The sequence below is a fragment of the Bacillus rossius genome, chromosome 1, assembly GCF_032445375.1.
Source record: "Bacillus rossius redtenbacheri isolate Brsri chromosome 1, Brsri_v3, whole genome shotgun sequence".
Lineage (NCBI taxonomy): Eukaryota > Metazoa > Arthropoda > Insecta > Phasmatodea > Bacillidae > Bacillus > Bacillus rossius.
The window spans coordinates 101,390,038-101,416,487 of NC_086330.1; the positions used below are offsets into that span (position 1 = coordinate 101,390,038).

Below are 26,450 nucleotides of genomic sequence, written 5' to 3' on the forward strand. Positions count from 1 at the left end.
CCTTTAGATTTCCTTTCGCTCATTTGGGGAAAGCCCATTTTTGTCATTTTTCCTTTTATGCAAGTGTCACAAGCATTAAGCATCTTCCCCTCAATCTCCAGTTCAGGTATTTTTCTGATACTTTCTTCATTTAGGTGGCCAAGCCTTTGGTGCCACACCATTACACTCTTCAACGCTGTAGCATCCCTAATTTCACCGTCATGGTTTGGCATATTTACTACATTTGCAATACTGTCCAATTTCTTTTCAGAGTGTAGGACATATAAGCCATTTGAAACTGGAGCCTTGAAAAACATTTCGTCATGATCGTAAGCTATGGCTTCTCTGACATTCATTTCCAGACGAATACCCTTTTTTGCCATCTTGCTTACCGAGAGCAGATTGAAGTTAAATTCTGGCACGTACAGTACATCCGATACAGTGAGAGTCCACCCCCCACATTCATCAGTGATTTTTATCTCTACCATACCACATCCACTGACCTTCGCTGTACCTTTACCCATCGTTATTTCCCCTTTGCAGTCTTTCATGTTGAGGAACAGTTCCCTTTGATTTGATATGTGGTCAGTTGCAGCGGAATCTACAACCCAGTCCACAGTGTTTTTCATGGGTGAAACCAAGCCACATGCACTCACTAATGCCTTGTGTTTTAGCTTCCTATCCTGTTCTTTGCCAGTTGTGTTGTTATAAGGCTTTGACTGGTCATCCTCATTGCAGTCACTTGCCCAATGTCCATTATTTCCGCATCTGTAGCACTTTACTTTGTCACAAGTCTTAGCCATGTGACCCCACTCGTTACACCTGTAGCACTTTCTATCAGTGGGGGTACCAAATAACCTATCACTTCCTTGAGTATTTCTTTCAACATACCTGTTCTTCCAATACTCCGTTCCTTAATTTCCTTGTCTTCCTCCTCTTCCACGCCCTCTGAACGCTTGAGCACCTCTTAGATGACCATCGCCTTTTGCTGCAAGTGCTGAAACTTCATTTTCTTCCCGATCTTCATTACCTTCTTCTAAAAGTCTTGCTTTTACCAACCTGATCGATAGGTTAGGTTCCTTTCCCAACTCTTCCACCAGTCCGCCATATTTATCCCACTGGAGTCCAAGGAGGATGATACCCGCAATCTGTTTGTCCGTGTACACCCAACCAGCCGATTTCACTTTCTGGTATTGTGTTTGTACACGAGCCACATATTCATGCAGTTCCTCCCCTTCACCTTTAGAGATCAAAAACATAGCTTTTAGTGATCTCAATCCCTGCAAAAAACTAACCTTCGTATGTATGTCCGCCAGTATTTCCCACGCTTCTTTCGCCAGTACACATTCCGCAATATCGTTAAGATATGAATCGGACACGTTTTTGTACATAAATGCCAAAGCCTTCCTGTTAACCCTTTCTTGATCCGCATTCATTGGTGGTACAAATCCTTGTTCTATAGCATTCCAACAGTTAATTTGTATAAGTTCGGCCTTTGCCCGTAACTTCCATGCAAAGTAATTTTTGGAATCCAGCCGCGGGATGTTGCTTCTATATTCTGTATTTTCGTGCAAAGCCATCTTGAACCACAGTTTGCCACGCGCGCCGATCGGCAACTTTACCGACTCTCTGCCAATCACAGTCACAATCTCATCAATCGCAAAAAACGTCCTGGGCCCATAACCTGTTGTAAGTTTCAATAAATGATGTAACCAACCTTTTGCTTTTAACTCAATCTCTATTTACTAGTATCGCACAGTACACACAGAGCCGACATGGCTGCAACGATAACAACATTCGTACACATACAAAAAACAAGATGGCACCTAAACAAAGGAAGTCAAATCAAAGTCTATGTAGCAAATACAAATAAAACATTATTACTTTCGTGACTTATGTGTCTCACAAAACATATCCAACATCATCTACACGTGAACTGTTTCGTCGACTGTTTATAAAGTGAAGTGAAAAGTTAATATGGTTTTCATTGCTTGTTACAACAACAATTTCGGCAATAAAGGTTAATTATTCTTGCATTTTAAAAATCTGATTGCTAGTATAATTTCAAGTATTTATTCTTTTATTATTAAAATAAAAATGATTCAATTTTATTCATAAAAGTATGCAATCATTTCATCAATGTTTTGTTATGACGTTGTCACGTTAAACTATCGTCCGTAAACCGACTTTACAGACAACCAATTTTTTATGTTATAATTTGTATCCAGAACTATTTTTTTGTCTTACTATAGAATTACGAAAATTGCATTTTGGAAGTCATAGCAAATTTGTCATCAGATGTAGGCTACTGGTTACCTGCTGTTTTTAAAAATTTAGGCAAATATTTGTTATTACCATTTTTGCCTGACAAATTTAATTTAATCATGTTCACTTACAATTAGTACCCTGTTTTATCACATAATCGTCGCACCAATATTTTAGGGCGTCAAAATTTGGATAAAAAAAAAAACCTCTCACGTAAACGTCGCATGATGTTTTTGGTCCCACTATTATATTCCGAGCGCTTTGTGTAAGTATCTTTTCCATATAAAACGATGTATTTTAAAGTAGAAATCTAATATTTATTCGGACATTACCACTGACTTATTTAATTAACGGAAATACAAAGTTGTCTAATGCTTTTAAACGTTATAACCTTTATCTGATCATCTGCGTCGCTGTGGTGTACCACTTATAAAAATGTAGCCAGAGCTAGTTGGAATTATTCATGTTTGGTTATGTTGCTTCCCGTATAGAGCGCGCGCACGTAGTCTAATATAGATATTAATAATTTGCTGATTGCATGCAACGCGCGCTCTTAGTCGAGTGCTGAGTTAACTACATTTGATGGCCCACACTCTTTCGTGGTGTGTACTTCGATGATAATTATGCGTTAGTTCAGGCTTGCATTCACATTTTGTTTTTCTATTTAAAGGTGAAGAAAGTTGTTTGTTGCATGACTTATTAATATACCTATATTGTTCGGTGTGCTCTTATATACTCCACTTTTTAAATGTACTTTCCATGAATGGGTTTTGTGTTTAGAAATAACTTTACCTAACAAAAAAAAATTTCTTTTTTCTCATAAAAATTGCACCCCTACTTTTCAAAATTGATTTTAGTATAAAATGTGTGACAATAATGCGATAAAACACTGTACGTTTTCTGATTCCACAGCTTACACTGAAGTTCCCATGGCATAACGTCATCCCCCATCCTTCCATTTCCACAGTGATGTGTGCCTTTTTTTCTGCTGTAAGTTTCACTTCCTCTGGTGCTCTGCACTTGCGCAATGTGTGGGGACGCAGGACATAAAAGTGCAGTGAGCGCTTGTTGCCTTCTTCATTCTTTAGGGCATTTTCATTTCAAATAGTTTTGTTTGTGGTTGAAGTGAACAAACAACGATACATGGCTCTGTATGTACTGATTAGTTTGCAAGATCTCGAGCGGAGGAGGCCCTGTAGAATGTAACATTTTTGTCTTTATTTAAATATATTTTCAAAATTCATACTCGGGTGCTACCATTTAAATTTGATTTTTGGCTTCTAGTGTGTTTGCTTGTTAGTATATTACTGTTTACAATAATTACAGTTTCTCTGGTAGCCATGTGGAGTCATTACTTTTTACATGCGCCAGTTATTTTTTTAAAATAAAATGTTACTGGGACCGCTAGGCTTTGCCTTGGCTGTTTGCTCGAGGTACGTGCCTTAATGATTTTGTACGTGGAATCACGTCTGAATTATTTTCTTGCAACCTGTTGGAATGTTTTGAGCCATGAACGTGCCTGTTCCCCTTTGATTGGCATGATGTTTTCTGTTTCTTGTGTGAACCCATTTATGCACCTTGAGTCATGAAATGCTATATATATAATGATGTCTGGGGATTTATGCATTTTGTGTACATGTATATAATCTCTGTCATTATTAAGAAATTTATTTATGTGTAATTTTGGAACACGCATAATTCAATTTTATTGGACGTGTGCTTGCTGCTAGTCATTATTAGTGCCATATGTTGTGAAAAAGAAAATTCACTCACTTAATTAAGATGGCCACGGCTCGGGTGCTTAGTCAGCTATCAGCCAAAACCATGTCATGAACTTTTTAATTGATTTCAGGCCACAATATGTAGATGTTTAAATCTTACAGATTATTGCTGGAGAATTACCCCGGTTTATTGGAAATTTTAATGTTTGTCTGTTGGTTTGTAAAGCCCTGATTGCTTAGTAATAATAATAATGAATACGAATTGCATACGTCGTTCTGCTGCTTACTTATGTTGTAATTTGTCATGCTAGCTCGAGACGTTAATGTAACATAAATTAAGGGCTTTCTTGATTGCATGTTTTTTTTCTTCATTGCCAATTACTTGTACTTCATTGTATTTGGGTATCTTTAATAATTTTTCCCATAAGAATAATGTAACTTCACATCAGACATATAAGTTAGTCGAATGCTCATGTCAGTTGAAAGTTTAAACCAATTTTTTTCTCATTTATGTTTATTAATAAATGTTCCGACGTCTGCCTTTAAATGTTATTGTACAATTAATTAATTTTCTTGCAATGCTTATTTATTTAACTCACGTGATAACTGATAACCCAAACACCCATCCCCAATTTATCTCTGTACTAGAAGCAAGGTAGTTGTTTTTAATATAATTGTTATCTTTGTGACGTGCAATTTGGAAGCTCCTTGATCAACCCAGAGACAGGGAACTTTCAAATTGCTAATATAGTCTCATTTTCAAAATATTTATTCATAAAATTGACATTAGTGAAGAACTGAAAATTTGACCAGGTGTCAACATTAAAGTCAGGGAAGTTCGAGTTGGTCAGGGTAAGTCAGGAAATTTACTCGGAATCCTGTTATAAAGTAATGGAAATTCTCCAGTGATACGTAGTAATTTTAGGGGGGATTTTCATGTTCTTGTCTGCCATCACCTGGACTACTAAAATTTTTTTTTTTTTCAGATGGTACTTTAGCACATAGTCATTCACATTATAAAATGGTGCGTGCAAGGTTTTCGTAAATATGTATAAGAAATTAAGAAAGTGGAGAGAGAACTGGGCCAGCTGTATTATGGCAGAGGCTGGGTTTTCTTTATTTCTTTCAGAATGTTGCAAAAATATGGTAAATTGTTAAAAAAATCAAGTCAGGGAAACTATAACAGATTTGTTGGCCACTCTGATGCCAAGTCTTAAGGGTTGGTGTTTGTGCAAGAGAGCTTGCAGATATGTCTGCGAGGTGACGTGGTTGCAGTGGTGGAGGGCTACTGCGTCGCGCTGTACGACTACGAGGCGACGTGTCTGGAGGAGCTGAGCTTCAGCGAGGGCCAGGTGATCCGCGTGCTGCGCAAGGCCGTGCACGAAGACGTGGACGACGGCTGGTGGGAGGGCGAGCTGGACGGGCGCACGGGCCAGTTCCCGTCGCTCGTGGTCGCGCCGTGCCGTGCCGACGGCGAACCCCTCACCCCGGAGGTGGGCTCCTGGGTGCGCACACCTTGCTTGGCCCAGTTTCTCCGGCGACAGCTGGCGTGTGTTCACCCGTCTCACTGCATTACACTCCTTAGGAGACATTCATTCCTTCCACTGTAGTCATTTCAAATTTTCTAAACTAAAAAGAAATTTACAAAACCGGTCCTAATTTTTAGAAATTATTTTATTAAACTATTTTAGAAAGTACCTAATCAGAAAGAATCTGTTACCTTGTTTAACATGTCGAGTCAGATTGGCCAGACACAACGCTGCATATTAAAGTATTAAATTACAAATATCACTTTAATGTTGAGTACCGTGGACAAGAGATCAAGTTTTTTAATTTTCAAGTTAAATAAGGACAGACTTGTAGAGCTTTCTAAAACATATTCTTCAACAATTATTGTAGAAAATACGTATTGAATCAGAATCACTGTTCCAGTCAGTTGTTTGTAGGATACAAAAACACCAATAATCAGTCTCTCAAACAATATATATTTTTCTTTCCAGTTGTATCAAGAAAAATTTTTTAAAATTTAAATTAGAATTTTTAACTAAATACTAACAGGAGAATCCTACCTCTGTGGGACCATCACCATCGCCCTGGGTCTTACGCCAATGTCGGGGGTCACAAAGATTTAAAGTTAAATCATTCTGTAAAAGGTAACATGTGGCCTGGCTCCGACCAGCAGGTCTTGAGCCAATGCAAAGCACGCCCAATCGGGATCGTATCATGTGACTTGAGTACCATCGCTAATGTCGCATAGTCTAACTGACCAGTCACAGCACAGCACAGCACAGCACAGCACAGCACAGCACAGCACAGCACTATTTTCAAGATCAGCCACACAATGTTAGTACAGTCAAACCTCTCTGAAACGACCCCTCACGGTTCCCAGGAATAGGGTCGTAATAGAGGGGGGGGGGGTCGTAATAGATGTTTTCCGAAATTTTCAGTTTATTTCAACCCCCCCCCCCCCCCCTTCCCCAACTCCTTTTCCAAACCGCTACTCGCTAAGGAACCAGCCGTACAATGGCAGGATGCTGTCACTCACAATGCTAGACGGCTTTGCTTTAAACCACTTCAACCTTCATGACAAGTCCGTCGCCCTACAGGCCACCTCTAAAGAAAATATGTCAATAGACAGTTTATTTTTACTGGTTAGTTTACATGTAAGTTTTCTGCTTGCCGTAGTTAAATACACTAGAACCCCGATGTCACGAACCCCGGATTTAACGAAGCAGTGATTTTACGAATAAATTCTCGGGAACCGTCAAAAAATTGGACATTTTGACCAAAATGTGAAAATCAGAAGAAAAAATTTTTAAAAAAACGAAATGAAAGAGCATTAAAATCTGTTAATTTTAACACACAGCGTATTTTTGTGTCAGCTTTAATACTTCCAATAATGTTCATGTAAGAATAACAAAAAAATAATGGGACATTTCCTTTAAAAATACGGCAGCAGTAGCTTGTGCAACATAAGTGGGAGCGCGGGAATATCGTCTAGACAGACTGGCGGCAGCACAGGCGGCGGATGCATGACGTCATACGGCTTAGGTTTGTATAGTCCATTTCTGGTAAAATGAAAAATTGTTAAGGGCCCCCCGCGACAGCCAATTACCGTTAATTGTTTTGATACAATTTGTTTGTTAGTTACACAACATTATTTCTGCTGGAAAATCACTGAAACTTCAAAATTTCTTTAATGGAAAAATTTAGCAGGGCCGTAAAAGTATTCATTTTTGCCGCAAATGAACTATACTCGCCCTTCCTGTCGGACAACATTCTCGGCGCGTGACGCATGGCAACTACAGTCGTGTACCGCGCACAGCCACGAAAAACCTACGCGATTTCCAAACTATACTATATATTTGACTGGAGTCTGTTTACGAAAAGCATTTAAGAATTTGTTAATGCCCAACTGGTTCTATTGAGATAAAATAGCTAAAAGGCATGTTTTCGAAGTTTTAGGTGTAAAAAACCCGTTACAAATTTCTTGAAAGTATCATAGGGAAATGCATTACACCTTAATCTTTATTTTTCCGCCATATAATGTTACGGTCACCGCTCAAATTTCACAGTTATCTGACGGGAACGAGATGACTGCACGCCAGTTCAGAGCCTTGCACTTAGAGGTTTTACCGCGCTAGAACTACCATTGAGCGTCGCTCTTATCATCCCGCTTCACTAACACACACGCTGACCAGACGGCTCCCTAAAGCTGATTAGAGGAAGCATGTAGAAATGCAAGGCAGGAAATTTTTCCAGCTTAACAACCAGGACCTGGGCAAGTCTTGACTATCAAGCTTTTCACATTAAAATATAAGAGACTTGTATTGTGTAATTTCGGTGTTATTTAGCGGTTTTTCTTAAAAATCGCTTTTTTCGCATTTTCCATATAAATTAGCGGAAAATTTCGCGATTTCGCGATTTACCATATAATCGTGGCCCTAGTTATTGCTCGCGCGAGAGGCGAGACGTGGAATGTTAGAAGAAAGATAAATGCAGGGTAGACAGACAGCAGCCAGTGTGTTTCCTGCGCGGGGAATAAGTGGCATAGCCTTTTTTTTTTATGCTGGGTGAAGCGACCTTTTTCTATCAACCCACGGGAAAAGATAATTGCTTGAGCTGTCAAAATAAACATCGCTGCGGCAGTTAAAAGAAGTCGAGGGGGGCGTGCATCCAGTCGGTCACTGTGTATTGTCAACCAATAATAATCAAAATCAAGAGAAATCCAGCAGGTAGCTTTGCCTTAACTGCGTACCACACTAGACACTCGCAGAAGCTAAACGTAAACACGTTGCCACAAAAACCTTTATCTGCACCCTGCCGGCAAAGGGACGTGGAATGGGGGTTGTTAAGCGCTGACAGCGGTCGACAGGAAGCACTCGGCAAGAGAAATGCGGTAACACACTACTCACCACAAGAAACTTATTTTCTGTCCGATTTTCTTCGGATTTTCGGCAATTTTTTCACGGTTCCTCAAAATCGGGTTGTAATAGAGAGGTGGTCGCAATAAATGGGGTCGCAACAAAAAGGTTTTACTGTAAATACAACTAATGTTCCAGGAGTGAAATATTACACAAAGGCATTGTTTGTCCTCATTGGCTACAGAAATATTTTACGACGAACCTTTTGCTACGTTGCTGCACAGTCAGGCGCATATTTACTGGGTTTACCAGGTAAAAAGAAAATTGACGAAAAACTATTTCACAACTGCACCAGGACTGTGCACCTATGGGATTTCCTAGCCTTACTGCAGCGCCAGAGAATTATTACCAGTTTCCAAACTATTTAAGAAGAAAAGTACAATATCAGTGCTGTAAAATAGTAAAATACAGTGGAATAAATTTAAAAAAATAAACATTACACCATATGTAACTCTACCCAATAAACTCGAGAAATTTTAGTAAATACATTTTTGGAATAAAGAAACAAAATACGTATGCATGATAATATATTAAACGTGATTATCAATATATATTATAACCTTCAATAGGACACCTGCAGTAGCAACCTAAGCATACATATCCAGACAGTATGGTAGTTTTCATGCAACATTACATTTGGTACATTTTGTTTACGAGATTTTCCGCGTAAGAGCAACAAGGTCCGTTCTCGCCAGTCGCAGAAGCTAAGATGCACTTGGTGAAAGCATGCAGGTAAATCTTACACATACAAGGACACTGAACTCTCACTAACTGACAGTAATTTTTGATACCCTGCCAAGTAACAAAATAATATTAGAACAAAACTTCAAATCCATACTGTAAATTGTGTATGGTAATAAATTGTAGTTAGTGATTTTTGCAGCTGCCTCTTCTCAGTCGTAAGTAAAGAGACTAAGATTCCTTAGTATCCAGTATCTATCCACTAAGTAGTTATATTTAAAACTAAAGAACGCTATTCCAGCTGTCACCGGCACTTGCATACAATAGTGGGATTATATCTGATCAATTGTTTATTTTTTACTTTTTGTGTGTTTCTGTGTACTAAGGAAGATTATTTGAAAAATGGCTTTCCATGTGTGTAGTCAAAATATTATGTAAAAAATAATAGTTTAAATTTAAATCCAGCAACATGTGGGAAATGAGAATAAAATTTGTAGATTTTTTCAGTAAGATGTCATTAAAGAAAAATCCAAAGTTGCTGAATATTAGACCTTAATCAAACTTTTGTGACTCCCATTTCTGGAAATGTTATCATTTAACTGACTGTTTTTCTAAACAAATACTTAAGACTGTAAATTGCTCTAGTAGCGTACATAGGTACATATTTTTATCCAGTTATCATGAACTAGGTTTCCTTGTTGCATTTGTCTATGAGACTGGTAGTAAAGGCATGTGAAGTACTTGCTTAAGGCTCGTCTTTACCCACAATGTTGAATTTTTATTCTTTGCTTGGTTTTAGATCTTATGAAGAAATATTTAAAAATTGCTATATAGCAGTAGTCGCATATGTTATTCAGCTGTTAAAAATCACAGGAGATGAACTTAGTCAATTAACATAAAACTGTAAATCAGGCAATAATTTTAGTTGCTGATTTTTTGTACTAACAGAAGGAAAATGTGTAGAATACATCTAGAACAAAAATTTACACATAGTTTGTTTGTTTTACTCACTGTCTCTTTTTGAGCTCTTAACTCTCGGGGCCCCCTTGCACATTTTTCTTGCCGGAAACAGTGCGGTGGGTGGTTGCTCCCCTCGTGGCGGCAAGATCCTCTCCTCCAGGTCATGCTCTGGATTCCTCTCTTCTCGAGGAAGAGTTGCGAGGGCAAATTGTCTGCTGGCTGTTTTGGTGCAATTGCCTCCTACATTGTTTCTAATGTTCAGTGTGTTGTGATTTTTAGAACAATGACTAACTTATTCATTGCGTTTCATATAATAATGATCACTGTGAATTTATATTTATGATAATTTTTGAATAAAGTATTTTTTTTAATGTGTGTTTATTTAATTATCAAAGTTTATGTGAAGCATAGCTTATTTACAAACTTATGTTCTTTTTATAAACACAACTATGTTTCAATAAGCTTTTGTAATTTGTGGCATCAGATTAAGAATGTAGTTCCACTTTAAAAAATTCTTTATTTGGAATTGTATTATTCAAGACTTCTGCTTGTGTGCCATGTTTAAAAATAAATCCTCCTCAAGTCTTTCTCTTTACCTGTATGAGAGTTACCAACTCCATCTGACCTAATCTCACTTGCTCCATAACTCTTACAACACCCAAGGAGCGAAAGAGACTGCGAGTAAAACAAATCTAACATAACACACACTGCTTATGGAGTGAAATATCTGTACGAATTGCAATAATAACCGAACATAGTGGGTGAAGCCTAGCCTTGAGTGAACGCGGCATCGAGTAACTTCCGTTGATTTAGTTTAGACGCTGCACCTAGACACGGCAGCGGTCAAGGACAAGACTATTATCGTTTTGAAGGACGAAGAGGAGCCGCCCGGATCGGCGCCCCCCGTCTTCACTCCTCCGGAGGTGCCCACGTTCCTCCTGGCACCTCAGCAAGTGATTGTGACGTCTGCGACCCCGCTGGTGGAGCACTCGGAGGCCGACGGCGCTGAGCGTACGTACCTAGTTTCTGCATAGAGTGAATAGCGCTCCTTGGTGTTCCTTCTCGCTGTGCTGGGAAAAGTTGATTAAAGACTTTGATGATTGTATGTGACAGGAAGGAGTTACGAAATGAAAAAATATACATACAATGTTAAGACCATCCAAATGGTATATCAGATCTCAAATACAAAGTTAAGTAAGATCTCTTATGAGTAGAGGAATCATGTCAGTTTTTGTTTCGGATTTCAAGTATACTCATAACTTTATAGAATATCATGATTTTGAAATGCTTTAATTCATACTTTGTGATCTGAAACTTCAATGCAAAGTCAATATTAATACAGAAAAATAAGTTTATTACAAAACATGTATCTTGGTAAACCAATAAGTTCTGTGTTTAGAAAAAAATAAGATGTTTTTCTCTCTATTTATTTTCTCCAGTTCTCTTTTCTCTTTCTTTTTCTCTTTCTCCAGTTCTCCTTTGTCTCTCTGTTTGTCTTTCTCTCAATCTCTTTTTCTCCCCTGTCCCAAAAAAAAAGGGAGGTAGTAAAATTATTTAGCTAATTTAACACAAATGAATTTTGTAGGTTTTAAGGTGACCTTTCACTCTGTTTATAATTATTATAAATTTAATAAAATTATCAAAGGCCGAGTTTTGCAATATCTCCAAACACCTTTATTTCAACTTCCTTTTGTATAACTTACTTATGGAAACAAAAACCACTACAGTATTTAATTTCATCAAAAATATGTGACTTGTTTATTATACATACTTAAAAAAATTTCTCAGTACAGATCATTGTTGTGACTGCATATTTTATGGATTCAGGGAATCACAATAAGGTTGTGACTAGTGTAAGTAGCTTTGTACGTCAAATTTATTTTAAAATCATTAGTACGTTCTTGAGATTACATGAGCTATCAATATAACCATCAAATGAAAGGGTTTAAGCAACATATTAGGTATCAGGTTACTAAATTTTTTTAATCTTTTAATTTTATCCCGTTAAAATTAAAATTGTACTATGTAGATACAATGTTCATAACTTTTCAAAATTGAGTCTACTTATGGTTGCTTCAATGTACTTTATCCAAAATTGTTTACAATCTAGCAATAAATACGGTCAAATATGAGTTGTTCAGACTGAGAATTCGAAAGCCTTTTCTGCAGCCTTTCCCACCACACAGAGATAAAAGTGTTGTACGCCTGCTTGCATGGGAGCTGATCTGTTGTGGTACACGTTGCAATGACTCCAGGATACAGCTGGCAGGAAATCTTTCTCCAGGCTCTCGTAGCCAATGCTTCTAGTCTGTGGGTCAGTGCAGCACGAGTTAGAACTGAGATTCCAGGGGCGGGTGTGCTGCAACTCTAGTTGAGGTTTGACACCGCAGGGGGGATGGGGCCCGGCCCCTCCGGAGTGTCTCGGGGTAGTTGGACTCCGGTGTTGTCACTTTGCAGCCCCCGAGGACGCCGACGAAGCCCCGGCGCCGCCGGCGCAAGAGGCCTTCTCCATAGCGCTGACTCGCAACCAGCAGCAGCAGTACGGCACCCAGTTCCAGCCGGGCGGGGACGCCCCCGAGATCACAGGTGACCGAGTCCGCCTGCAACGACCCCTCCACGGTGGTCTGCTCGCAACGGAACTAAGGGCTGTGAAAGTAAACTCAGCGTGTCCATATTCTGGAAAGTCAGGGAAGTTGGAACAGATCAAGGGAAATTTACAGAATTTACTTAAAACCCTGTAAAAATCACAGAAATTTCCTTGTGATAGTATTTTGAGGATAAAATATTGTGTTCTGTTTTATATATAATATTTGTTATGACTGAAAGTCCCCCCCCCCCCCTTCCCGATTTTTTTGTGCATAGTCATACACAACATAAAAAATAAAATACGCAAGGTTCTGTTTATATTTTAGTTTTTGTTATCTAATCATAGACCAGCTATGGGGAATTCGGAAGCATGGTCCGGCTCCAGCGAGGAATGTACGGACAAGCTAACCAAGCAAACTTAGGCTAAAACCCTATACTTTTTTTTAGCTAAAGACAAAAAAGCTTTTATTCATTAAGTGATAGTCGGAATAACTCTGCACTGCCTTGGTTAGGGATCTCTTGGAAGTGACACATTTCAAATTTATTCAGCAGAGCTTGGATTTACCGCCAAAAATCATCTTGCAGATGTATTTGCTCAAAAAATTAGCATTTAGTGATTGCTGTATACACCACTTGATAATCTAGCATTTTAGGTAATCCAGCGCCAGCAAAGTTCCGAACAAGCCATTTTCTCGGGAGTCTGCTGTAGTTAAATTATTTTTTTACAAAGTAGTCTGGGTAATTTGAAATTTTTGTAAGGGAAATATTATTACAGATTTGTGTGAACATATATTAACTGTAAGCACACGTCCACAGAGCACTCTTCTGCCAGAGACTTAACACGGCAGCAGGCATTGTGGTTGTTGCCAGGGACTTGCAAAACACTAACAATTAAGTGTTTATTTCATGAATTTGTTTATCTCTTTGGTAACACTTTGCCAAAGCTACTTCACTAACGGAGGTAAGGAAATGACAGTAGTTGGTTTTATGTGATTTTACATATAAACCCATCTAACTGTAGTAAAGAGGAAACCACCATGAAACTCTCAACTCCTGTTTGTGATTTGAGATTCTGGAAAAATAAGTTATTATGACACTTTATTGTTTAGTGCAAAGCTTTGAACTGTTTTGAGGTACCACCTCAATATAATCGCCAACACACTGACAGCTTACAAGTGCGTGAACTTATCATTGTGTGCGCTTCTTGGTGTTTTACATGTGCAGTTATGATACTTGCACTTTGCATTGCTTACTGCTTATCACAGCTTGTGCGCTTATTTCTGCAATGTCTCGGTGTGCTGTTCATGTTGTTTGTCATTGTGAGCGTAGTAGGTTTGAATTAAATGGGCTCGTAGCTTTTTTTTTTTATACAGATTTCATTGTGTGAAACAAGAGTACCTATGTTAAGAGAAGCAATAATACAATAATGTTTTTTATTGTATTCATTCCATTCATTAATACTCAGTTTGGAGTGTATAAACATTTGTCTTAAGTGTTAAAAATATATATAAAAATTATTTAAATCCTAAAGATGTTACTTGGGTTACAGGAGACCAAATTCTCCAGCCTATCACAAGTTTAGGTAGAAAACCCCCAGTAAATATACTTTAAACACAGTATATAGTTTTTGTTTGGTTGTTTATCTGTTTTTTGAGTGAAGTTTGTAAACAAAAATCAAGACTTTTATGATACTAAATAAGTAAATAATATCTACTTCTTTGTGTTCTTTGTACAGTTAGTCATCTATTTACGTCGTACCGATTTACGTCGTTTCGGATTAACGTCGCTAATGTTTGAGTACTCATGTTTCAATTTAAGTTGTCGCCGATTCACAATAACGTCGTTTACAATGACCGTAAATCTTTATTTTAACCAAAACACCGTATATAATTCATTTATAATTCTTTGTTTCCTTCGGTAGTTAATTTATGCTATGTAGCGTAAGCTACACGTTCACCGCCTTATCTTATCATACATCATGAGGGACGCTTCCTGCTCTCCGCTGCTCTCCGCGCGGTGATGCAATACTACCAGCCCGCCCGCTCGGCCACCCACGTATCTCGCACGTAGAAGTGTTATCTACTTCCCGCAACGACACAGCATTTTCTCCTACCCCTTTTCGTCCAACTCCTTGGCACTTCAGTAGAGGTGTAAAAGTAACTAAAAAAAGTGTACCCGTATGTATTCGTTACTATAACAATTAGTACTCGTAACTTTCGTATCGTTACTTGTTACTTCTGATACCGCATAACATGCTATGTTATGTAACAGCAACAAATCGAGTCGTATTTCGTACGCGTACAGTATGACGTCGCGTAAATAATAATAAATCGAATATAAACAATTAAAAGTATTTGATAATTAACAGCTTTTGTTAACCAAGAAACAATAAAATCTCATTAGAGCAGCTTTATTATACAGCAAAACCCCTTATTTGCACTTTTCATGGGGACAAAGTAAAAAAGTGTAAAAAGCGGGAAAGTGTAAATAAAGGGAAAAGCATAAAAAGGAGTACAGTTTACCTTATTTAGAATTTTTTTCCTTTTGTTTAATAGCACATACTACAATGCAGGTACAAACACACTAACAACAAATTTTACTTTAGTATTTAATCAATTATTAATTTACCACATTTGACAAAAATAAAAAAAGAATGAAAGCCAAAATGTTTTTCTGATTACTTCCTAAAAAATAAATTTGAAATTTTCTTCTGCTTGCTTTTTTGACTGTTCATGGAGATTATTTGCCTCTCCAAATTATAAATACAGTTGCAACCGGCAGGGTTTATAACAAATACGGGCTACATACACATTGCTCACAGTAAAAAATTTTTTAAGAAAAGGCCGCAAATTGATGAATATTTACCGTCAATAGCGCGCCAAACGCGGAGAAAGGTCATTGTACTCGGTCAGCTGCTGTAACGACGCGGCGGCGCATGCGCACTCTATGCTCCGCCCTTCTGGGTTCGAGTCCCGGGTAAGGCATGGGTGTTAATTTACAGTAAGAGATTTGATTGCTACGATATGATTAAGATTGGAATGATTTAGTTCTGGTTGTGGGCGAAAGCCGTTAACCATACAAACAACTAAAAAAAAAAAAAAAAAAAAAAAATGCTCCGCCCAGACTCATGACGCCATCAGCCGCCAACCAATAGATGCGAGCTTAGCGGAAAAAAATATAAGCTCCACCTCCCGTGTACCAATTTTATCCAGTTCTAATACCAGTTTATTGGTATACGCACCAGTTTTCTCGCTGCCGTGACATGTTCAAGTTTACGTTTATCATGATGTCTTGATACCAATAATTAATTATTTACGATCCCCAGAAATAAATGGTTAGTTTAAAAAATATGGCGTCAACTGTACAATACTTCCCAAATTATAAAAGACGTATAAAACAGTTACCAAGACACCGCTCATTTTATCTTGTGAAGTTTATGTCTCGTACCAGTATTTCGGCTAAGTTGTGACATAAATACAGTATCAGAACTTACAAGCAGCCATGTTTGTACATTCATGAGTTTACGTTTTTCCCTCGTGCATTTTAGATTGTCTCCTGCTATAATTACTCGTACTTTTACACGCCTAGGCTTAAATTATTACATGTTTAGAAATAAAAGCAACTTTTCATGTTATAAAATATGTATATTTTGCTATTTAAAATGTTCATTGCCTACTAGCTCCACGGTATTTTCTGGTTGTTTATGGTTGTTCGTGACGTAAATAGCGGGATTGATTCGATTTTTGAGACGTAATTCGCGGGAAAGTATTGTATTGGACTATATGGGAACCAAACGGGACCTGAAGAATATAGTGCAAATAACGGGAAAACGTAAATAACGGTAACGTAAATAAGGGGTTTCGCTGTAATATCTCTTTTAAGATAAGAACAAAAAACGTGAAAATACGCGATAATAAAAACAAAAACATACATATTTATAATTTGTAAATAATACTTTCTTACGTTGTTTCTGTTCCAATCTCATACTTTGTCTACACACACAATACCTTTAATAAACAGTAAAAAACTTGGACGACGAATTTCCAAATTATACTTTTCTTAATAAACAAACATCGTTCTTTGTAACGAATAAGCGCGCGCATGCGTAAAACATACGAAAATTGCGAGTAACGAAATGCATTCGTGTGTAACGTTTCGTTACTCGTTACTAGATGCCGCACCCGTTACTCAGTAACGAATACATACGGTTTGCTACAGCTCTACACTTCAGTCGCTATGATATCATTGAGTTGGCCGGAGTTTTAAACGTGCCGTTGTTAACTTTATCGTGATTAAATGCGTTTGTAGTAGGCCTACAGTATCAGCTCACTGCAATTTATGATTTTTTCTTCATAAGATGTCTTCCAAACGACTATATATCTGTTTTTATATTTCAATCAATAAAGGTAATAAAGCAGCTGGTTAAATAACCATTCTATAAAGCTGAGAAGTACTAGTTGGACTTGTTTCCCACGCTGTCGGTTGTAATTTGCTGATAAAATTGCCCGTTGTCACGTCTGTATGCCAGCGCTTCCGGCCGACCTTGGGCCGTGGTCGGCCGGTGGCATGAAACATGGCTCATTTTGCGTCGTTTCTATTTACGTCGCGGTCTTCAGGAACGTAACCCCGACGTAAACCGAGGACTTACTGTATATTGAAAATATATTGAAGATGAACTAGAATTTCTGTGCACTAATTGTCTCATATCTGAAATTTTTTTTAGTTTTCTTACTTAAATATTAACATATTCCTGCAAACACTTCATACCAAGAGTTCCCTACAGCACATAACTCATTGGTTTTTTGGCTCCAGACATGTGTTTTCTGAAAACTGAAGACTGCCTAGATATTTCTGTTATTTTTTTCTGTCGACTATTATCAATTTGTGGCCTACTGTAATTTTGTTGTAAGCATAAGTAAAATTTTACTTTAAACGAAAACAAAAAAGGGTGATTATGAAGAAGAACCATTTTCCTGAAGAAAAAAATTGCAAAATGCTTCCTTTCACTAAGTGAAGCTGAAACTCATACTTAAATTTAAAAAACTCAAAACAGTTATACTGCCTCTGAAAATATAGCGGACTGTTGTTGAAAAGTAACTTATTTTAACTGTTCAACTAACATGTTTCATGTAATTTCCACCAGCAGTTAAGACATCAGTGCTTCATTATTATTGTAATCTGTTTCAAGCTTTCAGCTCGTGTAGTAGGCCTATTTGTTACTATTTATTTATTGTTCTATTTCATATTTTATTTGTTCATGTTCAGTTTTGCATATTATCAATCTGTGGTATCGAAAAAAGTAGTAAAAAACTTTGACTAAAGTGTCGTGAAAAGGTCCTGAAATAGATTCACCAGATACATGTGAATACCCAAATCAGGTCTAATTGTTTCATCCTTGTGTTCATGCATAACCAGTGGTGGAAGCACCTACGATTTCTGTGAACGTAGAAGAACCTGATAATGTGAGTATTTTTATAGATAAAAAAACCTTCGTTGCTCACCCTTCCAAAAGATTCCCACGTGACTGACCAGATAGAAATTGATAAAATATGTGTTATCATAGTATGTATTCTTTTTTAAAAATAAGAGAATGCGAGCAAGAAATATACAAAATTTGTAAAGTAGAGTCTAAAGATTGTATCGACATGGTTAGAAGTGAATGACTAAAAACAGTTGTGTAAGTAAATAATATAAGAAAAGCTTCTCTTATGGACAAACTACACATTCCTTATTTTTTAACATACATATCTGAAATGTTTTACATTACTTATGAATAAAATTTGCTCAGATTAAAAATACATACCAACAACAGTTATGTAGGTTGATACTATAAGTGTAAACAAGAGTTGAATAATTTATATATTTATTTATAAATTGTGACACGCACACAAAGTTCTAATACTCTAAGAGTGTGCATACATAGACATATATATATATAAAAAAACAATACAAACTGTACAATATGTACAAACACACAGACCCAACATAACCCTTATACCATAGTTAAAAAGATGACATAAGTAATTAAATAAAAAAATAAAGACAATAACAACAGTGCATAATGAACAGACACTAACACAAACACAAAAAGAACACTAACACAAAATGATTTAATTGAGGCTGGTTTTTCAATAGACAGACAAGCAGATAATCAAGCATTTCCAACTATGTTAAAACAGACAGGAAAATGTAAATAATAAAGGTGGCTTATGGCTATTACAGGAGAGAGTTTTGATGTCGGTAGTTTCTAAAATGTAAGGATATCATTATTATCATTATATAAGAACATAATTACATTGTTATAAGTTATAATTCTAACAAGAAGATTATGTATGAGACCTACAGTAATAACACACAAATTATGTACTAGACTAGTACAACATTTTCATGGCATACACATTCATGATTGCACTCTAAAAGTATAAAAACAGGCATAATTTTATTCATTGCCCTACTTTAGCGTTTATTTGATAATTGACTTATGTTATTATGTTACATTGACAAATAACTAATTTTGTGTTGTGTATTAGATTTGTAATTTTAATTAGGCAGCGTATATCATGTCTGTGTATAGGTGGTGTTCTGGGTGTGACGCTTGGAGCGGACACACACTGACAGAGATAGGGTTATATTGGAAAACCACAGAAAAACCAACAGAGATGGAAAGAGCATAGGAAATAACCTGTGTATTAATGAGGGTTAAAATAGGGATGTTGGTAATTAAGTGAATCAACCTTGCAGGTTGAATGCAGGATATTTAATAGCCGTTGACGCAGTAGCAAATTAGCAAATATTTCTTTCCACTTATTATCACTCAACTGCGAGCAATATTTTTTCACTCTCCCATTACTCTGACTAAAACAATGATGGATGATATTCCAAACTCTCAGAAAATAGTGAGTAGTTTTCTATGCTCATATCAGGGATTAAATTACTCATTATTATCACGTAAAATAAAGAAAACTAAAGTGTGCAATTAAGTAAAAATATTTTATGGCTGTGTTAAGTGAAGTAATTATTTAAACGACATAAGGTAAGTGCACTGGTACTCGTCACTGCTCCAATGGTCGTCACTAGCAACTTCAAATGTAAATAATAGAGAAGTAGCTCAATATATCGCCAACTTAAATATTGACAAAAATTTGGTCGACATTCTAGCTGAAATTACCACAATAGTTTTCGGAACAAACACTATTTTCAATCAAAAAAAGTCCGTGCATCAAAAGTTCGTAGAGCAGTGAAGATAAATAGGGGAATTCCTATACTAAAACACTAAGGACGTTAGTGCACATTTTTACTTCTAATTCTGTAATTTCTCATGTTTATTCCTGATGTTTTGTGCTGAATGTGTTAGTTAAATGTTCTTGAAGAGGTGAAAGTGTTTATTTAAAAAAATTTGTTTTCTTTGTATGATTTAGTTAGGGTGACGAAAACTGGATCAATAAAAACCTTGTATTGCTAGTGTTCGTCATACCTGACGAGCACTGGTACATTTAATATTTTATTTAAAGTTGTGCTAAGTTACACCCTAAAGTTCTTAAATAATATTGGTTCTTTGTTGTTAATAGACAAAGTACGTTATTATGATCAGATCCAGTAGTCGTCACCTATGACGACTTCCGATGCATGTGTATGACTACTTCTGGGTCGGAAATTACTTTACTTTATTGATTGCAGAAATTGTGTAGGCACTGTTGTTTACATTAATTTAGGGGTCATTCGATATATATTTTGACATTAATAAGTAAATTAAACATTGTAATGTGTCTCGTTCTTTAATTACAGGGCAAAATGCCAAAACGGAAAATACTGTTGTATGAAGAGTCAGCCATGGAAGTTGCTCTTAAAGATGTAGCGAATATAAAGTGTGTATGAGTATAAAATGAGCAGCGGAAAAAAATAGTGTGCCAAGGAACACATTGTCCGATAAACACAAAGGCAAATCGCCCATGGGTAGGAAGATGGGCCCTGATTCATTTTTTATATTTTACTTGTGATACCGCATAACATGCTATGTTATGTTGCAGCAACGAATTGAGTCGTATTGTGTACGCGTACAGTATGACGTCGCGTAAATAATAATAATAAATAGAATATAAACAATTAACAATATTTGATAAATAAACAGTTTTTGTTAACCAAGAAACAATTAAATCTCATTAGAGCGGCTTTATTATATCTCTTTTAAGATAAGAACAAAAAAACGTGAAAATACGCGATAGTGAAAAACAAAAACATACATATTTCTAATTTGTAAAAAAAATACTTTGTTACGTTGTTCCTGTTCCAATCTCAAACTTTGTCTACACACATAATACCTTTAATAAACAGTAAAAAAACTTAGACGAGGAATTTCCAAAATATACTTTATTAATAAACAAACATCGTTCTTTGTATCGTAAATTCATCGAATATGCGCACGCATGCGTAAAATATACGAGAAATGCGAGTAACAAAATGCAGCCGTGTGTAATGTTTCGTTACTCGTTACTAGACGGCACACCCTTTAATCAGTAACGAATACATTCGGTTTGCTACAGCTCTATATATTTTCATGTTAGTTGTGCTGTCCCTCTTTGTTCCGTGAGTGCTGTAAGTAAATTCAAAATTTAATGAGGATTATTCATTATATTACTGAACGATCTTTATGAAATGCCATTTTGTGGTTTAAAATATAGTACCAAATAAAATTTGAAGCCCAAATAGTACAATACTATCATTCTGGATCCATGAATTAAAACTAAAGCAGCCGAAATCGCACATGACGACTACTGGCACAAACATGTGACGAACACTGGCAAACACGAAAATTTGCATGACGACTACTAGCTCGAAATCACACTTTTTTCAAAATTATAAATCTACAAAAATAATTTGTGTTTATCGAAGAGTGTTGGATAGCATTGTAGAGTAAAGTTTGAGGTTAAAAACAAACATGTAGGGGCAGTAATACACCTACGAGGTTATGTACACAATTTTTTTTTATAAAACTCTTCTTAGCATGACGACTACTGGTACATTTACCTTAGTTATAACAAAATTAATTTTCTAGGAATCATTCTTATACAGTATTAAATTATTGCCATTTATTTATTTTTTTTGTGGTCAGAATGTAACTGTTGAGCAATCTTAGTAGTGGAGATTACCATAAAATGAAATCTCGCAGAGCATATATAGTATTAAGTTCTTGTTATTGTCCAGCCTCCTCCTTATTCCACTAGCCTCTTGGCTAATTGTAGTCTCTTGGCAACAACCTCACTCTTTGTTTTCTCATATCTTCGTTAGTTTAAAACTTATTCCATAAACACCCTTCTGCCCTGGTAATGGCTTCTCGTGGCTAGCAGCAGCAGAAGTGAAACTGTGTTTGAGAAGGTACCTGTTCTAAAAGACGTGTTGTGTGCAGGTGACCGTGCATATCTGCGAGCCGGCGGCGGGTGAAGAAGTGGAAGGCGGCGACAACCGGGTCGCAGCGCAGCCTCCCCAGGAGCCGCTCAAGTCAGAGGCAGACTTCGGGCTGGGCGTGGCACAGATCGTCATAACGGCCGCCACCCCCATGGTCGAGGAACCGGAGCAGCCGTTTCCGCCGCCTCCTCCGCCACCCCCGCCGCCCCCCGAGGAGGGCGACGGCCCGGAGGAACCCTCGGAGGAGCCGCCGCCCTACGAGGAAACGGCCACGGAAACGACGTCGGCGGCAGACGACCTCCCGGCGACGGAGGAGCTGGACGACCCTGCGGACGACCTGCCCACGGACTCTGCCCCTTTCCCGACCAGCAGCAGCACGGGCAGCGAGGACGACACGTACACGGGGCCCAGCACGGCCGAGAACTCGCAGAGTCACCCGGCGCCCCAGGTAGAGGAGCCTTGCGAGGGGAGCAAGAGCACGCTGCCCCCACAGAGAGAGGAGCCTCCCCCCGCGCCTGCCCCTGCTCCTGACAACATCCCCGATGAGCTGGATCCACAACAGCTGGCACAGCTGCATGGCCTCAAAGAGTCGAACGCTTGAGGGCCCACGCGTGCGAAGCTGTCGATTATGCGGACCACACCGTGATGTTGAGGATAGCGTCTTTGCTCCGATCAACCTGTCTTTCCACGCACCGGTACGGAACGCAACACTGCATCCATTAAATATCTTACGTTCTTCCCCGCGAAATTTCATCTGGTTATCTGCGCATACTTAAGATTTACCAATCCACGCAAACTCCTTACCAGAGTTTCAACACTGCTAAGTTTGTTTCTGAGGTATAAAATTGTGAGTTTATCTTAGCAGTCTGGACCCAGAGTGCAATTTTTTTTGTTTACATTTTTTTCTGGTGAGCTCCCAAATCCCACACCAACATTGACCATTAACAGTTCTGTAAGCTTTCCAAGCATATGTGTCAGACGTAAGTTACAGAAGGGGAATGGAAGCAGCTCGGGAAGGATTTACTTGCAGTGAGATCAGAGTTGTAAATTTAATGAGACAGCGGATAGGTATCATGTCTGTTTATAGGTGGTGTTCTGGGTGTGACTCTTGGAGCGGACACACTCCGACAGAGATAGGGTTATATTGGAAAGCCACAGAAAAACCAACAGAGATGGAAAGAGCATAGGAAATAACCTGTGTATTAATGAGGGTAAAAATAGGGATGTTGGTTATTAAGTGAATCAACCTTGCAGGTTGAATGCAGGATATTTAATAGCCGTTGACGCAGTTGGACTTTAAATGCTGCTAATTTTGTGTTTCCTCGGCTGATGTGATATGCTTTACTTTCAAATAAAAGGGCCACAAGGTATGGGGCGAGCTGGCTGGAACAGCCAAATGTCTGTTTTAACTAGTTTCAACTAGTTAGCGTTGCTGTTGCAAAAGTTGCTGATTCCCCCATTCCTGCGACTAACGTTCGAAAGTATTTGGCTGGTTATGAAGAAATAACCTTGAATTGGCATTGCAAAATCGGGCGAGCTCATTCTGGGGAAATAGGGAACGCTAATGTCAGTCTACGCTTGTCTGCTGACCTGACATATCTGTTGGACATCGTATACTGTTGGTCCTAAAAGCAACGAGTTCAACAGTTGGGCATTAACTCATTTGTTGAAGTGTAAGTTGGTTATTTTGGCAACATTTTTAATAGTTTGCTAACAAACTATTTATGGTGGTGTCTGCTCTGTTGCCCCAAATTGTTTGTGCACTGAATCAGTATAGTCGGACTTTGTGTGAAATTTAATATTGTTAGCCAAAGTACCTGGCACTGTCCGGACTTTACGCAGAGAAGCAGCTTCATTTAGTTTTGGATGTACGGCAGCCAGAATGGTCAGGGTATTAAGTTAGGCCTGGGAATTTTAATGACTTGGGTAGACAAAGGCTCATCCTGTATTGGTCATTTCTTTGTTGCATTGCTGGTGTGCGAAGTATTTCTTCAGCAGAGTTCACTTTTTAGACTCGGAGGCTGAATTTCATCTGTGATGGTGCCTCTGTGTTTGGTTTAAGAAACATTTGTAATCAATTCAAATTTTATGCATCCAATTTTTTTAATCACTTATGCAATATGCAGAAAAAAAATTTTGTTTAATGCGTACTGGGAACAAAACTTGGACATCACACAAACCAACTTCTACAAATGCTATTACAATTTTTGACTACACTTGTGCTAGCTCAGGATTATAAAATTAAAATAGTCATGTATGTATTTAATTGAAATGAAAATGGTAGATGTAAATCTTTTATGCATTCAGTTTTGATAAAGGTATTTTCCAAAATTCATACTATACAAATGAGCAGAGAAAGATTTACTTAGTGTAAAATTAATTTCTCCTAATTAAATTTTTTTTGTCTTAGTATTTCCACCATTAGGCAAATGATTTTCGGTAGATATTTAATGGATGTGTTGCAGTGAGAGTTTTAAAACAAGAAATTTTTTTTTAAAACTAGATTATACTTTCATTAGATTTTTTTTTTCTTCCTCTCATTACAAGATAATATAAGTCAGTATTTACAGTCTTCTTTTGTGTTTCAGACGTGTTTTAAAGTGTTTGAAATTTCTTTTGTTCATGCTTGACAATACTTAATTTTAGGGCTGTGCGATTCTAGTTTTTATTAGTTGGTTCGGTTCTGGTTTGGTTTTACATAAAAAACATCTGTTCTATAGAGCGAAAAAAAAAATCTTATTGCTATGTTAAATATGAATGAGGTTAACTGGATCATTATTTGGTTATTAAAATAAATTTTTAAAACACAAAACGCGGCGTAGACACTTAGCATTGCGGTCACTACGAACTTCCGGAATTCTATTTAAATATACAGTAGAATCCCGCCGATGCGACCCCCCTCTGAAGCGTCCATTCCGTTTATACGACCGTTTTTTGAGAAACCATGAAAAATTTGAGCAGAGAAAGTCGAAAATTTGAGTAAAATCGGCTGAAAAACAAGTCTGTTACACTTTGTAGGGCGCTATGTGTTTACGTTTATCTTGGCAAGTGCTGTACTGTAAGCAGGCAGGCATACAAAAGACGGCTAAAAATAGATACCACCCCTCTAGACTGTCCACGCTAGCCAATACCGGTAAACTGCGCGCATCACCTGATAGCATCTACGCGCGCGTCTATTGCCGTCCCGGTACCGTGCCTTTGTCTTGCGACTGGTTAGTGTGATCTTGCCAGCTGCATCTCAAGTGTCACTGGCCACACAAAGCTGTGTTCACTGTGTTAACAACGTTGCCAGGTGTTTGGTTCTCGGCTATTTTTCTATAACATCGCTGACTTCGCACATGCGCAGATAAACAAAAAAAAAGCGTGGAATTATGCTATACACCTCGGACTCGCATACCCCGAACAATGGGTTCCATTAAATACTCGCGCTAAGTGAATTCGCGTCACGCGAGTTCGGCTATGCTGGCCGGCTGGTGGTTATTTTCGTTCAAAACGCGGCGAAGGAACTTGTGTGGATCAGGTAGAAAACATTCGGCTATAAACGAAAGATATAAGAACAATGCTATCCTGAAATGCTGTGACATGTTTTTGGAGTAGATAATCACAGCGACAGACCAACAGGATGCGCTCCCGCCCTTGCCGTCAGCGATGTTTATTTTGACAGCTCAAGCAATTATCTTTTCCACGTCCCTTCACAGCGTAAAAAAAAATAAAAGAAAAAACACGTTGGAATGCAGATGGCAAAGTAACTATGCAGTAAAATAAATATATTTACGGCCCTGCTAAAGTTTTCTATTCAATAAAATTCGAGGTATTAGTGATTTTTCAGCAGAAACTGCTGTGTGACTAATAAACAAATTGTATCATAATAACTTATGAAGTATTTATTAACGACGGACAGTCGTTTAAGCCCATAAAAATATTTATTTTACCGAGAATGGACTATACAACCTGGCTTTTGTCGCACGCGGTGTGGGAGGGTAGGAGGATGCTGACAGTTTCTCACGCAGAAGGTTGAAATAAGGGAGGGAATGTGTTGAAATGTTAGTTGGGAAAAGGGAAGGGGGGTGTTTTTACATGGTTTGTGGCTCTGGGAGGGATGAGCCTTGAAGAATTAGCAGGGGATGGGAGAGGTAAGCGTCGCATCACGTCACGTCACGTATGACGTCAAGCCGCCGCTACCGCCTGCCTGGCCGGACGAGTTTCTTACGCTCTCGCAGAAGCTACCACAGCGGCTTTTCGTGCGGACGGGTTAAGATAACATGACAGTTGAGACGGCTTTTCGTGCTATAGTGGACGCGCCGAGCTCGGCTAGACACTGCCCGAGCGGCATTCACGTGTATGTATCCGACTATGCGGTGACACCCCGAATTCTCTATTGCGACCATTCCGTTTATAAGTCTGTTTTTCCGGAAACCGTGAGGGGTCGCAT

The 26,450-nt window shown here is 38.0% G+C and overlaps 2 protein-coding genes across 2 annotated transcripts in view; both read left to right on the forward strand.

Annotated features, from left to right (window-relative positions):
- LOC134540820 (protein nervous wreck) overlaps window positions 1-22,153 on the forward strand; it is a 303,303-nt gene extending 281,150 nt beyond the window's left edge. The window contains exons 18-21 of the mRNA XM_063383775.1: window positions 5,241-5,458; window positions 10,849-11,041; window positions 12,488-12,616; window positions 22,020-22,153. Coding sequence (XP_063239845.1) covers window positions 5,241-5,458; window positions 10,849-11,041; window positions 12,488-12,616; window positions 22,020-22,054 — 575 coding nt within the window. The 3' untranslated portion in view covers window positions 22,055-22,153. The remainder of the gene's footprint in view (window positions 1-5,240; window positions 5,459-10,848; window positions 11,042-12,487; window positions 12,617-22,019) is intronic.
- A 16-nt stretch (window positions 22,154-22,169) lies between these two features.
- LOC134532711 (diacylglycerol kinase kappa-like) lies at window positions 22,170-22,619 on the forward strand. Its single transcript, XM_063369524.1, has one exon. The coding sequence runs from the start codon at window positions 22,170-22,172 to the stop codon at window positions 22,617-22,619; it is 450 nt and encodes a 149-aa protein (XP_063225594.1).
- The last annotated feature ends 3,831 nt before the right edge of the window (window positions 22,620-26,450 follow it).